Here is a 13,734-nt window from a genome sequence, read left to right on the forward strand (position 1 = left end):
GAGAGCAGGAGGGCTCGTGACAACCAAAGATGGGCGAGGGGGATGGCACCGAGCCGCTGCAGCACCCCAGGCACGTCCCACCAACACCTCTGCAAACCCCCGGTGCTGGCACAAACCTCTGATGTCGGCACAAACCCCCAGTGCCGGCACAAACCCACATCAGCGCTGCATCCCCCCACGCACCGGGGCTCTGCGCCTGCCACCCGGCTCCTGTCCTCGTCTCCCGAGTGCCGGTCCCATCGCTCCTCTTTGTCCTCGCTGTGACTCCGGTCGGAGGATGACAGGCTGAGGTTGGAGTGAGCTGCCAGGAATTCGGAGCTGCTGTACACCTGAGCAGGAGATGAGCCATCAGCAAGGAGCAGAAGTTTGGGAACCCAGGTGCTCCAGCATCAGCCATGACACCGACGCCTGTGCTGGCCGCAGCGCCCGTCATTTCGGATGCCGGAGGAGGGACTGGAGCACCTTGCTGAAGCGATGGGAGCAGGAGGAGAACTGCCCGATCTCCACGGATGATTCCTCGTCGTTGGTCTCCTCATCCTCCGAATCCAAGTGGCGGTACCTCTCGGAGCGAGCTGGAAGCGAGAGGCAGAGCGGGCAGGGCTGTCACCACGCCGTGACACACCGTGTCCTGCCTGCCCACCCGTGGGGCTCCGGTGGGACCTGCACCCGTGGGGAGCTGCGTTGTGGCTGACAGCCCAGTCCCCAACCCCAGGAGAGTTTCAGGGTGAGAAAGGAAGGGTTTGGGTAAGACTGAGCCTGGAAACAGGAGATTTCATCTGTTTTGTGACTTCCGTTTTAAAATGACTGACTTCACCCAGGAGATTTTCAGGACATGGTTTAGCAGGCGTGGTGGTGTTGGGTTGATGGTTGGACTTGATCATCTTGGAGGTTTTTTCCAACCTTAATGATTCTACGACCTCCCATGGGAGCATCGGACCTGCAGCTGGGATAACGGGTTGGCAGAGGGAGGGAAAGGGGACGGATGTGGCCTCACTGTCGAAGTAGCTGGTGTCATCTTCTGACTCCAGCTGGGGGATGAACTCGGCCTTCTGCCGCAGCAGCCCGTTCCAGTCCAGGTGGAGGAAGAAGGAATGGTGCTTCACCTCGTGCGCACCGCCTGCCAGGCAGAGAAACCCATGTCAGGGGGACGGGGCAGCAGCCGGGATGCTCCAGTTCCCACCCCGAACGGCACGGTGCCTCCATGCAGAGCGAATGGTGTAAAACAGGATGGATCGGAGCCCAGCGCTGCCTTCCCGGGGTGAACCCGGAGCAGGGGACCTCCTCCGAGCACCCTCAGTGTGGCAGGACACGCTTTGGTGCCATGTAAGCTTGATCTGAGTCGGGGTGCCGCGCGTACCGGTGCCCAAGCGCTCGAGGGGACACTGTCTGAGCAACCGCGTGATCAGGTCCTGGGCGTCTGCGGGAAGAGCCTCGTCCCCTTCCGGCCACATAATTTCATCTGCAAGGAAAAAGGGAAAGGATTTTGGAGTGGCTGGAAGAGATTGGACACAACAGGGGCTGTGACAATGCCAGGTTGCAGGAGAAGTCACTTCTGGGCACGAGGAAAGTCCCTCAGGAGCTGCAGCAGATGAAAGCATCCCCCCAAACTGCGAAATCAAAGCTTGAGGAGCCTCCTTGCCACTCAACCATGTATGAAATGAAGGAATGAAGCTCTCCATGTGTTAAGGACGAGCCACAACTGCTGGCAGGAGCAAAACGAGGAGCAAAGTTGCCACCGAAACTCACCACTGATGACCTGTCCAAAGAGCTCCTCGGGGGTGTCTCCGAAGAAGGGGACGCAGCCCACCAGGAACTCGTAGAGGATGATGCCCATGGCCCACCAGTCGACGGGCTTCCCGTAGCCCTGTATGAGGATGACTTCTGGGGCGATGTACTCCGGAGTGCCACACACCTGCATGGGAAGCAGTGCTGACACCTCTGCAAAGACCTCTGCAACAGGACCCGAGGCTATCCTGGTCCCCGGTGATGGCAGCCCAGCCAAGTGGAGCGGGACCTTGTACCTGCTTGTCCATGAACTCCCGAGTGTCCTTCTCCATATGTCCTTCGTAGAGGTTCGTTGTCATGTTCATCAAGCCAATCTTTGACAGCCCAAAGTCTGTCAGCTTTATGTGGCCCATGGAGGTGATGAGCAAACTGAAAGAGAAGACAGGTGCCCCTTGATGACACCGTTTGCTTCTGGGGACACCTGAGCATGACCTCTGGTCCTTATGCAACAGCACAGAACCAGGTCTTCGGGCACCAAAACCCAAGACCTCATTCTGCCTTAACCCTCTTGGCTTGGATCAGTCCCTCTCCCGTCCCCACCCAAACCCAACGCCATCCTTGTTCAGACCTGACCCACATCCTCACTTGTCGGGTTTGAGGTCCCGGTGGACGATGCCGTAGTTGTGGAGATACTCCAGTGCGAGAACGGTCTCGGCAAAGTACATCTTCGCCATGTCGACAGGCAGCGGGCCCATGTTCTTCAGCAACGTGGCACAATCCCCCCCTGTGGGGACACGGGTTCTCCTGAGCATGGGGGGCTCAGAGAAAGCAGGGAGTTCACTGGGCAGGGCTCCGCTGCTTCTCCTGCTGAGCAGGCTCCCAGCCAGACCCTCCCATCCGTCCTCGGAGCAGTGTTGATCCCTGGGCACGGGGCACAAACGCTTTCCTAGGTGAGCATGGCTACCACCTTCCTCAAGGTGAGAGTCACCAGAGCGTCTCCTTATGCTTCCCTCCACTCCCTGGAGCAAAGCAGGGCAGGAAATGTCTGGGTGGTGCCCTCAGTGCTCAAACATTGATATTGTCCCGTCCTTCCAGCCCTGAATCCCGTTCTTACCTTCCACGTACTCCATCACCATGCAGAGGTGTCGCTTTGTCTCGAAGGAGCAGAACATGCTGACCACAAAGGGGTTCTCCGCAAAGGTGAGGATGTCCCTCTCCACAAACACCTGCTGGATCTGGTTCCTCAGGATGAGGTTCTGCTTGTTGATTTTCTTCAAGGCAAAGCGCTGCCGCGTCTCCCTGTGCCTCACCAGGTACACGGCCCTAGGAGAGAGCGAAATGGCTGGACCTCAAAACACGTCCCCCAGCCACCAGGACTGACCACACAGCACCATGGAGCTTGGACATGGAAGACTCTGAAGATGTTTACAGATGGAGAGAAGTGTTAGGAACTTCCCAACTCACCCGTAAGCCCCATTACTGATCAGCTTGATGGTCTCAAAGTCCCCCTCGCAGGGCTTCCTCCGAGGAGCGGTGACCGAAGGCTGGCTCTGAAGAAGACACGGAAGGTTTTTAATGTTTCCCGGCATGCCAGCCCTCTGAGTGCAGGTAGGAATTCACCAAACACCATTATGTACCACCTCTGAGCGCTCCTTGCTGCCACAAGACATCCCTCCCTGAGCCCTCTCCAGCCACAAACCCCAAACCAGAAGACCAAGATGCCCTTCAGATCAAGAGCCCACTCTGAGCTCTGTCCACTCAAGAAGCCACTGGAGGGATTGTGAGATATTACACCTGAATACAGCAGTCACCCTTGGGGACAACCCAAATTAACATCTCCCAGCCTAAGACAGCAGAGGGGCTGCTGCAAGGGGCTTTGGTGTGGGGTGAGGCAGGACAAAGCTGGAGGCAGCAGGCAGGACACGCACCTCACAGGTGTCATCGTTCTCCGGCGTGATGGTGTTCCCGCTGTCGAAGTGATCCAGCTGGACCATTTCTGCAGAAGATAGGGATGGTTTTCTTCATGCTCAAACCCCCACCAGAACAACCTCCCACCAACCACTGTGCCTCCAAACTTGAAGATCCCGCAGAGATGTAGCCACACGCTTTGCTCGAGCTATCACATGGAGAAATTCAGGTCACGGCCTTAAGAGGTTCAACATGAGGCTAAACATTTACGTAATTCTCTTTTTTCCATAGTCATTCCTGTGTTCTTCAGGGATTATGGTTCCCCCCCCAAGGCCGTGGCTTCCTACGGATTAAGTGTTCTTGAGCTTAATCTGCTTTGCTGAGCGTGTTGGGAGCAATTACGAGGGATGTGGGGCTGGCCAGGAGACTTGGACATTGTCCTGGTCCTGCTGTGACCCACCCCATGACATCAGCTCAGCCCTGCCGGTCTCCCTGCCACCTCCCAGCGCTCATTCATGCTTGCCAGTGGCCAAACTGGGAGTCCACACCCCGCTGCAAATCTCAGGGCCACCAACCCAAGCGCTTCCCTACCCTCCAGTGGGTCCTTGACGAGCCCCAGTTGGCTGATGATGTATCGGGGAATATCGGTCTTTACTCCCTGGCCAACTTTGGCATGTCCCTCTGCAGCTTCCAGAAGATGGTAAAACTCCTCCGGGTCAAACTCCTGGATGGGGAAAACCAAGAACAGTTAAGGAGCAAGACTTTGCAAACTTAAGCCTTTCCTCCAAGCTTTGCAGGTGACATCTGTAATTGGGGACAGGCTCTGGATGCTTAGAGGAGAAAGCTAAATGCTCTGCTCCTGTTTCCACCACCGTTCCCAACGTAAAGTGTTGATGGAAAAAAATAAAGCCCCATGATCTCCTTCTTCCAGCTGCAGGAACCACAGCACAAAGGCGAGCGCTTCAGAAATTCAGCGCAACAGCTGAAAAAAACCCCTGAAAATGGATGAGAAAGCTTGCCAAGAAGTTCGCATCTCCCTGCTCCACTAGGAAAAAACAGCTTCTCCCCTCTGCGAAATGGCTTTAATGCTAGGAATGGTCTTAGCTCCTTGCTACAGCCTTGCCAGGATGGTGGGAGCAGCGGTTCCCATGGTGGACCAGGCAAGGTGATGAGAAGATGTCTTGTCTTTCATGGTCTGCGCCCGCCCAGAGAGGAGGCAAAGCCCATGAAAGACAAGGCAGATCAGGAGCTGCTATGTCTCACCAGACACTCCAGAAGGCGAGCAGGACGGGAGATGATGATCAGCAGCTTCCTCACCAGCTGGTCGATGAACTTCACCTCCTCGCTCTCCGAACGCTCCTGAGCCTGCCGGAGAGCAGACAGAAGCCAGGCATCTACCAGTGGCCTCAGGAGATGACATCGGGCAGGGAACTGTGCTGTACTCACATCTCGGAGCATCTTCTCAAGTTTTTCCTGCAGCTCCATGAAGTAGCGGGAGGTGATAAGAGCGCCCTGGGACTTTGCCAAGCAGTCACGCGCCAGCTCGATGATTTGGTGGTGGATGAAGCCCAGCACCCCATCTGCCAGAGGCAGAGTGCTGCTTGGAGAGAAGTTTGTGATGGTGTCCTGCAGACGCTCTTCCATTTGGGCTGTGGCCTGCAAGGCAGAACGGATGGTGATGCCCAAGAACACGTGCCCCTATACCACACGTTGGGTTTGCCCAGCCAGGATCTCATGCTACCATCTCCAGCAGCTCCAATATCCACATGCACGTCATGGCCCCAACTGGGACCCAGCTTCCAGCAAACTGGGAAAACTCCACCAAGGTCTCCAGAGACCTCTGCCTGCATGTGTGATGAGGCAGACTCGCAGGTCCCTGCCTCCCCAGTTCATCACCATGTCTTCAGTGTCCTCAACACCCCCTGGTATCTACCCATGGATTCTATATTCCAGCACAGAGAACAGGTTGTTCTGGAGATGGTGTTGTCAGGGTGCCGTGGAGGCACTAACGTGCTCGCCCTCCCCAGTCCTGGCAGTTACCTTGGGGAACCGCTCCTTGTAGACATGGTTCATCATCACAACCTCGTTATCAAACGTTCCACTCGTCCGTCCAGGGCTGTGGAGGGAGGAAGCCAGTTGCGCTACGAGGTCCGAGTCATTTACATCTACGCAAACAGCTACTACCTCGTGAGAGCAATTTGTTCCCTCCTCCTAACTCCCGATCCCAAGTGACTAAAGCTCATCTGAGTGGAGTCGTCAGCCTTGGGCCAGCACTTCCAGCAGCATCCTTCCCACCATGCATGGATCTGGAGATCCCTGGGACCTGGTCCAGGAAAGCTTAACGTCCCGCAGACCCAGGTCTCCAAACTCAAGATACTTGAAAATTCAGAGCCGAGAGGCTGGTGCATCAGTCATTGGCTTTGAAGAGCGAGTTCACGCTTTCCTTCCTCTGGATCCCACAATTTCTCACCATCGTCGCCCTTTTTGCGGCTCACCAGCAAAACCAAAGCCCGTGGTGAACGCAGGGACCTTCATTAACAGGGCTTCTCTCTTACCCTCACCCAACAGTGCCTCTCTCAGGGCCCTGCCTGGTGATCCCGTTATGCAAAGCGAGTCGCAGGAGCGGCCAGCCACTCATTAACCGCTATATATAATAAATGTGGCGACTGAAACCAGACCCGAGCCGCTCGCTGCCAGCCCCAGCTCAGCCTTTGCCGTGCCGACCGCAGGGCTGGCATCTCCTTGGTGAACATCTCGCCACCTACAAAACCCTTTCAGATAATTAATCTGAATTTAATGAAATTTCAGCTGGCAACATGCAGAGCTACGCCTCTGCCTCCGGTGCAGAGACGGTTGGGACTTTTTCATTGGGAAAAGAGGATTTAACTGAAACATCCCCTGTAGAAGGCATAAGAAATGAGACTTTTAACCTTTAAATGGCAGGTCAGGCCGGTGGCCTCCCAGCCATGCCCTGTAGGGACAAACACCACTTGGTTGGCCACCTCTGCTCGGCGGCCCCCTTCTCTCCACTGAAACCTTTGAGATAATTGAGCAAGAAGCTGCAAACAAACTGTGTTGGAACAAATCCCACTTTCTCCAGCTTCAGCCCCAGGAAACCTCGCTCTCAGGTGTCATCTGCTGCCAGGAGAGCAACGCCACATCCCAACAGCCGAGAAGATGCTGAGAACCAGACTCCAACGCCTAAAATCACAGATCTTCAGATCATAGACTCATAGATTTGGGTTCGAAGGGACCTTGAAAGATCATCTGGTCCAACCCTCCTGCAGTGAGCAGGGACATCTTCAACCAGATTAGGTCACTCAGAGCCCCATCCAACCTGACCTTGAGTATTTCCAGGGATGGGGCATCTCCCACCTCAAGCCATAGCTTCTCCACTCCCCAGAAAGCGGAAAACACATACAGGGGTCAACACCTTGGGACAAGCTTAGCAGGACCAGGACATCCCAGGAACAGCTCACGGGAGGGCAGAGGATGCGCTGGATGCACCCGGTGCGTTGTCCCGGCAGCGCTGTGGGTGCTCCCCATGGTGGGTGCCGTACCTGAGGCTCCTGGATCGTGGGCGCAGGCAGGGCGAGTGCCGGCCTTCCTCGTCCGTGACGCTCTCCGTACTGCGGAAATGCTTAGAAAGGAAGTGCAGCTCGTCGGGAGTGGGCTGGTACGGCAGCTGGTGCAGGCGCTCCTGGGAGGACGAAGACGACTGGAAAGAAGGACAGACATGGGGGGATCAGGAGATGCAGCCGTGCTTCCTGGCAGCGGGGCAGAAACCAGGAAGCCCATGAGGAAAATATTCCTCGGAGCCTCTTAGGAGACTGGAAACGCTGACGCAGCACGCTCTGCGCTCGGTAATGTGAAATACGGGTAACCCGGGGAGGTCTGCGCCGCCCACTCCCACCCCAAACCTCCTGCTCTCCCACTCACCCCAGCTCCACTGACCCCCCCATCCCTTGTACCCACACCATTCTGGGCGGCTCCTGCCCGGCCGTTCCCCTGCATGGTCAGGATGTGCCCCATGCATGCTCAACCCGTGACATGCAGGGATGCCGTAACCCCCAGGGACGGGACGCCGTGACCCCCAGGGACGGGACACCGTGACCCCCAGGGACGGGACACCGTGACCCCCAGGGACGCGATGCTTAAACCCCAGGGATGCTGTCAGCCACTCGCCAGGCTCTGTGGCTTTCTTAAAAGCACATTTGAAAAGTACAACACAGCCAAAGCACACGGTCCTGTATGAACAGGCTGCTTAGGAAGCGATGCCGCGGGGCTCGGGAGGCATTTCGCCAAAAATCAAGGGGTTTGGGTTCTTCTCGCCTGCTGCCATAAGAAAGCAAACGTTACCGAGACAGTGGAGCTGGGGGTGTTGGTCCCATAGCCAGAGGAGGGTAGCGAAGCCAGTGACCACCTTCTGCCATCAGCCCTGCAAGTGCAAACGTGCTGATCACATACAGGGAAAAAAACCCCACATCTAAATGCAAATAAATAACGTCAGAGCGATAAGGATGGGGAAGAGGACGCAGGTTTGGCTTGAGTAATAAATCCCTGAATCCTCTTTTCAGAATGGACTGAAAATGAGTGAAATAAGAGGGGGTTTGTAGGTGAGAGGGGCTGTTCTGCAACCCCGGCGTGCAGGGGACAGTGACAGCAAGCAGGGTCCCCGCAGAGGGACAGCACTGGGGCTTGGCTGGGTGACGAATCTGTTTCATGTGAAAAAAACCCCAAAACCCTGCGAGAATCTGATTTTTAATTAGAGGAAAATTCAGCCTTCTGGGAGTTCGCTCTGTGAGAAACGGGGATTCCTCTCGGCTCGTCCAGAGACGACAGGCGCCGCGGAGCAGAGCCCGGTGTAAACAGGAAGGCAGACGCTCGTACGCAGGCGAATGCTTCCTCTTGGAGATCTTTCTAATGGACGGGGCAGCGTCCAGGTCAAGATGGGGCCCTTCACCCCCCGGCGCCGTTTCCCGTGCGGGGCCAAGGACGGCAGGAGCTGGCAGGGTGCCGGATCCGACACCGGCACCGCCATTTGTCCTCGCCGCCGGCAGGCTCGCAAACTCTTGGTCTGGCTTTTTGCTCCGTTACAAGTGTGCAAACCATCCGTTAGCCTCCAGCTTTTTTCCATGTGACGATCGATGGGTTAAAATCAGCCGTCCGCCCCCATGCGTGCAATTAATTAATTAGTTAAATAGGATTTTGGTGTCAGCGTCAGGAGCTGCACAGGGTGGGGAGGGGATGCAGCAACATCTGCCTCCGTGGGGACCTGGGTGAGCACCCATCCCCGGATATCTGCTGAGCATCCATTGGGAGCGCTCGGAGCGGGTCCGAGCTGAGGTCGAGCTCATGGCCAGGGACGGTGTGATGGGAACAGGGATATTTCTGCTCCCGGCACTGCAGGGAGCCTTTTCCCAGAGACAAATCTCCCGCCTGGGGATGCACACGAAGAAGGGCCGTGCCAACGCGGCGCAGACATCTCCCCCGAAGGCAGCCCCAGCCCGACCCCGGTACTCGCCTGTCAGTCCGAGGAGCATGGCTGGCGGGAGGCACCGGTTGTGGCAGAGCGAACGACACCAGATTGAAAATCAGGGAGAAAAAACAAGAAAAAAAAAATCAAAACAGATCACTTGAGATCAACAGAACAGTCCCAGTTGGTGGGTTCTAATTATTAGCGAATATTAATGGTTGGGGAGGGGGGCCGGGAGCTCACCTGCGGGTGAAGGGGAAGTTGATGGAGGTGCTGGCGGAGAAGTTGCGTGGGCTGTCCAAGGGGCTGCTCCCGGCTGCGGGAGAAAGGGGGAAAGTCACCCCAAAGGGGGAAAGTCACCCCAAAACCCACACCGGCGTGACACCCGGGGTGCTGCGGGCAGCTCCTTCAGGGGAAAGAGGGAGTAAATCCCTCCCCAAGCTATTCCCTCCCGGAAAAGGCACCCGCGGCCAGGAGCCAGCCCGCTGCTGCTAACGAGGTGCTGCAGAAGCAGAAGGGTTACCCTCCAAAATACTCGGGTGCTTCTGGGAGATGCTCAACCCATCCCCTGGCACAGCCCTTACCTGTCGGCACGGAGAGGGGGGAGAGAGGCCGCGAGAGGGTCGGAGAGGGGGTGCCCACCACTAAGCTCTTCCTATTGCTGCTTCGGCAACTAGGGGAAGAAAAAGGAGGAATTGATTTGGGGAAGCAAAGGACGGGCAGGGTTGGACGGGCTCGGGCACGTACGGGTCCACTTGTACACGATGGCCTGTGCCAGGGGACACGGCTGCTGTCACCCCATCGATTACGGAACTTCCACCGCACAGAAGATCCATCCCCGGTTCAGCACTGCCAGAGATGGGCCGACGAGGTTATTTTTAACGACAAACCGTCTCGCTGAGGTCCCACTTCTGGTTTTGGTGTGGTGGGGACGGCAGAGGCAGGCAGCCCCCCGGGCAAAGTGCCGAGGGCAGGAATAGAAAAAGGGATGTAAAAGGAGGAAGCGATGGGAATGCCAAGAGGCCACAACCCGACCCGCTCCATCGCCTGGAAAATACCCCCAGTTCCTATAAACCTCCTTTCATATGGTGGTTCCCGTGTCACAGCGGGGAGGACAGCGGGTCCCCGACCCCCTCAGACTGCGCGGTGTCCCCGGGCACTTGCGATGTCCCGGCAGAGGTCCGGCTCGGCCACGCTCCGGCAGGCAGCAGGAGGAAGCCACGTGTGCCGGTGCCGGGGGAAAAGCAGCACCATGAGTGAGTCCATGCTGACAGCGCCGGCACCTCGACACCCCCACAAACACCCCAAAACTCCCATCCCGGTACCATGTCCTGGCATCCCCAGAGCTCCTCCGAAACAACTGAAAGGCCACGTCTGCAAGCGCCGGGTCTCCGTATCACCGTCTCCGTATCACCGTCTCTGTACCACCGTCTCCATTCCCACTCCCCCAGCTCACAAGATTTCCATCCTTGTGGGAATTTCCTTTTTCCTTTCCTTTCAGCCCTTCTCCAAGCCCCGAGCCCAAGGCTGCCTTGCCTTGAACAGCCCACCAGCCCGCAGAGATGCTGCAGCCCCGCTCCCATCGTACACAGCCCATCTCCACCCCACTGGAAATACGATGGGCTCCTTTAAGTTCTCTTTCCCTCTGCCGAGAGGGAACTGCAGCTATCCACAGCATGCAGCAGAAGCTGGTGCTAGCCGGCGTGCAAGCACGAGGACAACCTTCCCCCTCCTCGGGTTGCAAATTCTGCAAAGGCAACGCTGAATTTCCTCACCAGGTTGGGAACAGAAACCTGCACGGACGCCACTAATTAAAGGACATCACTTAACATCACGCCACGGCCAGATACACCCGCAAAATCCAGAGGATGAACCCGGGGCAAAGGGATTCCCCCTGGATCCCAAACCCAGAAGCGAACGGCAGATGTGGCATCCAGGGCGCAAAGTGTTTTGCAACCCATCATCCCTCCGGACGGATGTACACGGCCCCGACGCACGGCCAACGCCGGCGACGCGTGGTCAGAGCTGCACACGCGTGGTCAGAGCTCAACATGCGTGGTCAGAGCTGCACACGCGTGGTCAGAGCTCGACATGCGTGGTCAGAGCTCCACACGTGACGCCCGGCATCTCCTTGCATCTCCCCTCCCCGGGGGCCCCCCCTGCTCCCACCCTAAAACCAGGAACCCCAACTCTTCTGCTCGAGACTGAACCTCTTGGCCAAGCCCGTGGCCGGGGAGGCTGCTTGGGGACCCCCAGAGCCCCTCCTGCCGGCTGCACCCTCCCTGCGCCCAGGCTGCGGGGTCCCGGGGTGCCCCCCTGGGACATGCACCCCCCGATCGCCTCGAGCTCACCCGGAGCTGCAACAGCTTTGGAGGGCTCGGAGCCTCCTGCTCAGCACCGGAGCTGAGCCGTGACGCAAGGGGGGAGGCAGAAACCCTTCCCCCCCCCCCGCCATTCACCCCTTCCCGCCCCCGCCTGGCCCCTCCATTTGCTTTTCTTGCTTAAACACCACCTCGAACACCGACTGCAGCACCCACAGCTGCAAACTCACAGCCCAGCACCCACGCCCGGAGCACGGGCGAACCACAGCCTCCTGCCGCTGGCAGCTCTGCGTGCCGGATGGGAAACTGAGGCACCGCAAGCAAAGCTGCTCTGCCCCCGACGCGGCGCGAGCAGAGGTGAATTAGCCAGGAGGGCTGCAGAGAGCAGCCAGCTTCGCCGTTCGGACCAGGGTGCACGTGCAGCTCGGTCTTGCCGGGTGCGGGTGCATCCGCGGGGACGAGGGGCTCGCTCCCCGCTCGGGAGGTTTCACGTTGGAAGCGAAAACAAACCTTTAACGAAGCGAGTTCCAGTAATGGTGACACAGAGGGAGGCCGACGTTTCCTGTTTCCGCGCGCTCCACCCTCGGCTCCGCAACCATCTTGCGCCACTTTAACCCCCCTTCGCCTGACGCATCCTCTGCAGCTGGTTCTCATCCCTCACGGCACGGAAACCTCGGGCGAGACGTGAGCCTGGGGCAGGGACGAGCTGCTGAGCCCCGACGGCAGGAGCAAGGGCTGCTGCCCTCTCTGCCTCCATCACCTGCTCGCGCGTTCGGTACCAAAAATGGAGTGGAAAATCGCTATCGGCATCTCCCGCGCTGCGGGGGCTGCCTCGGCGCTGCCGTCCAGTACTTACTTCGAAGGACGTGGAAAGTGTGTGACAGGCAGTGTGGCCCCGAAGCCTGGAGCAAAATAATGTGTCACCCGTGCCGAGGCTGCCGGCGAGGGGGAACCAGCACCTGGCACCCGCACCCGGCCTCGGCACGGCACGGCTGGGATGTCTGCAGGCACGAGCAGGCAGAATCCCAGAATGGTCTGGGTTGGCAGGGCCCTCTGTGGGTCACCCAGCCCAACCCCCTGCCCAAGCAGGGTCACCCAGAGCAGGCTGCACAGCACCGCGGCCAGGCGGGGCTGGAATATCTCCAGAGAAGGAGACTCCACAGCCTCCCTGGGCAGCCTGGGCCAGGGCTCCGTCACCCTCAGAGGGAAGAAGTTCTTCCTCGGGTTCAGCTGGAGCTTCCTCTGCTTCAGTTTGTGCCCGGTGCCCCTTGTCCTGTCGCTGGGCACCCCTGAACAGAGTCTGGCCCCGTCCTCCTGACCCCCACCCTGCAGATATTTAGAGGCATTTCTAAGGTCCCCTCTCAGCCTTCTCTTCTCCAGGCTGAACAAGCCCAGCTCCCTCAGCCTCTCCTCGTAGGACAGATGCTCCCGTCCCCTCCTCATCCTCGTAACCCTGCGCTGGACTCTCTCCAGTAGCTCCTCACCTTTCTTGAACTGGGGAGCCCAGAACTGGACACAGCGCTGCAGATGGGGCCTCACCAGGGCAGAGCAGAGGCGGACGAAGCTGCCTACAGGCTGCTTCTGTGGGGCAGGATCTGACCACGCCGCACGACCCCGACGGCTCTAACTGGCAAACGGCTCTGCCAGCATCGGGCGAGCAGCGTTGGGGGGCAAGGAGTCAGCACCGTGCAATACCCCGGGTCGCGGTGAATCGCCCAGCCGCAGGCAGGACCATCACCGGGAAACGCCCGCGATGCGCCGGCTACCGAGGGGCTGCAGCATCCCGCTCCTCTCCCGCAGCACCCGACCCTCCAAACCTCCCAGGAGGGTAAAGCCTCGTCCATCAGACGTCAGCCTGGCGCTGGGCACTCCCGGCTCCCTTCTTCACGGGGCTGCGGACGTTTTTCCTCCGCACCCCCAAAACGGGCGCACAGCGCTCACGTGCCGGGAGATGTGGGGAAGCACCACGGATCACCATGTCCTGGAAAACTCACTTTCCACCAGGATAAGTCTGTGTTTAACGTCAAAACCTGCTTGAACCAAACAGCTGTGTCCCAAGTTTCTCCGTTTCTCCTCCGCGACTTCCGACGGCGCCGAATTCGGCTGCCTCCGGGGATGGAGGCTGGGACGGGGGAGGCAGGGACGGGGGTCTGGATGGTAAAATGCACCACGCTACCCGGCACGGGCCAGGCACAACCCCACCACCTCTGCACAACCCCACCAGGCACCCAACATCGCTCCGCAGAGCCATCCTGGCCCCTCTTCCCACCCCAGCCAAAAGCCTGGTGCTGCAGACGCTCTTCT

The 13,734-nt window shown here is 58.4% G+C and overlaps 1 protein-coding gene across 6 annotated transcripts in view; it reads right to left on the reverse strand.

The window, feature by feature from the left end:
- MAST3 (microtubule associated serine/threonine kinase 3) overlaps window positions 1-13,734 on the reverse strand; it is a 30,797-nt gene that overhangs the window by 4,277 nt on the left and 12,786 nt on the right. For 5 of the 6 annotated variants that reach the window (XM_075444153.1, XM_075444154.1, XM_075444150.1 and 2 more), the window contains 19 exons: window positions 9,694-9,782; window positions 9,353-9,425; window positions 9,158-9,178; window positions 7,993-8,071; window positions 7,194-7,351; window positions 5,674-5,749; window positions 5,080-5,289; window positions 4,897-4,998; window positions 4,225-4,357; window positions 3,654-3,721; window positions 3,190-3,275; window positions 2,840-3,048; window positions 2,371-2,509; window positions 2,022-2,154; window positions 1,747-1,912; window positions 1,358-1,459; window positions 995-1,117; window positions 463-572; window positions 184-329 (listed from right to left, as the gene is read on the reverse strand). In XM_075444153.1, coding sequence (XP_075300268.1) covers window positions 184-329; window positions 463-572; window positions 995-1,117; window positions 1,358-1,459; window positions 1,747-1,912; window positions 2,022-2,154; window positions 2,371-2,509; window positions 2,840-3,048; window positions 3,190-3,275; window positions 3,654-3,721; window positions 4,225-4,357; window positions 4,897-4,998; window positions 5,080-5,289; window positions 5,674-5,749; window positions 7,194-7,351; window positions 7,993-8,071; window positions 9,158-9,178; window positions 9,353-9,425; window positions 9,694-9,782 — 2,223 coding nt within the window. Of the gene's footprint in view, window positions 1-183; window positions 330-462; window positions 573-994; window positions 1,118-1,357; window positions 1,460-1,746; window positions 1,913-2,021; window positions 2,155-2,370; window positions 2,510-2,839; window positions 3,049-3,189; window positions 3,276-3,653; window positions 3,722-4,224; window positions 4,358-4,896; window positions 4,999-5,079; window positions 5,290-5,673; window positions 5,750-7,193; window positions 7,352-7,992; window positions 8,072-9,157; window positions 9,179-9,352; window positions 9,426-9,693; window positions 9,783-9,856; window positions 10,304-13,734 lie in introns of those variants that run through there. The other variant, XM_075444151.1, reaches the window with a different exon arrangement.

The sequence above is a fragment of the Opisthocomus hoazin genome, chromosome 27 (genome assembly GCF_030867145.1).
Source record: "Opisthocomus hoazin isolate bOpiHoa1 chromosome 27, bOpiHoa1.hap1, whole genome shotgun sequence".
NCBI lineage: Eukaryota > Metazoa > Chordata > Aves > Opisthocomiformes > Opisthocomidae > Opisthocomus > Opisthocomus hoazin.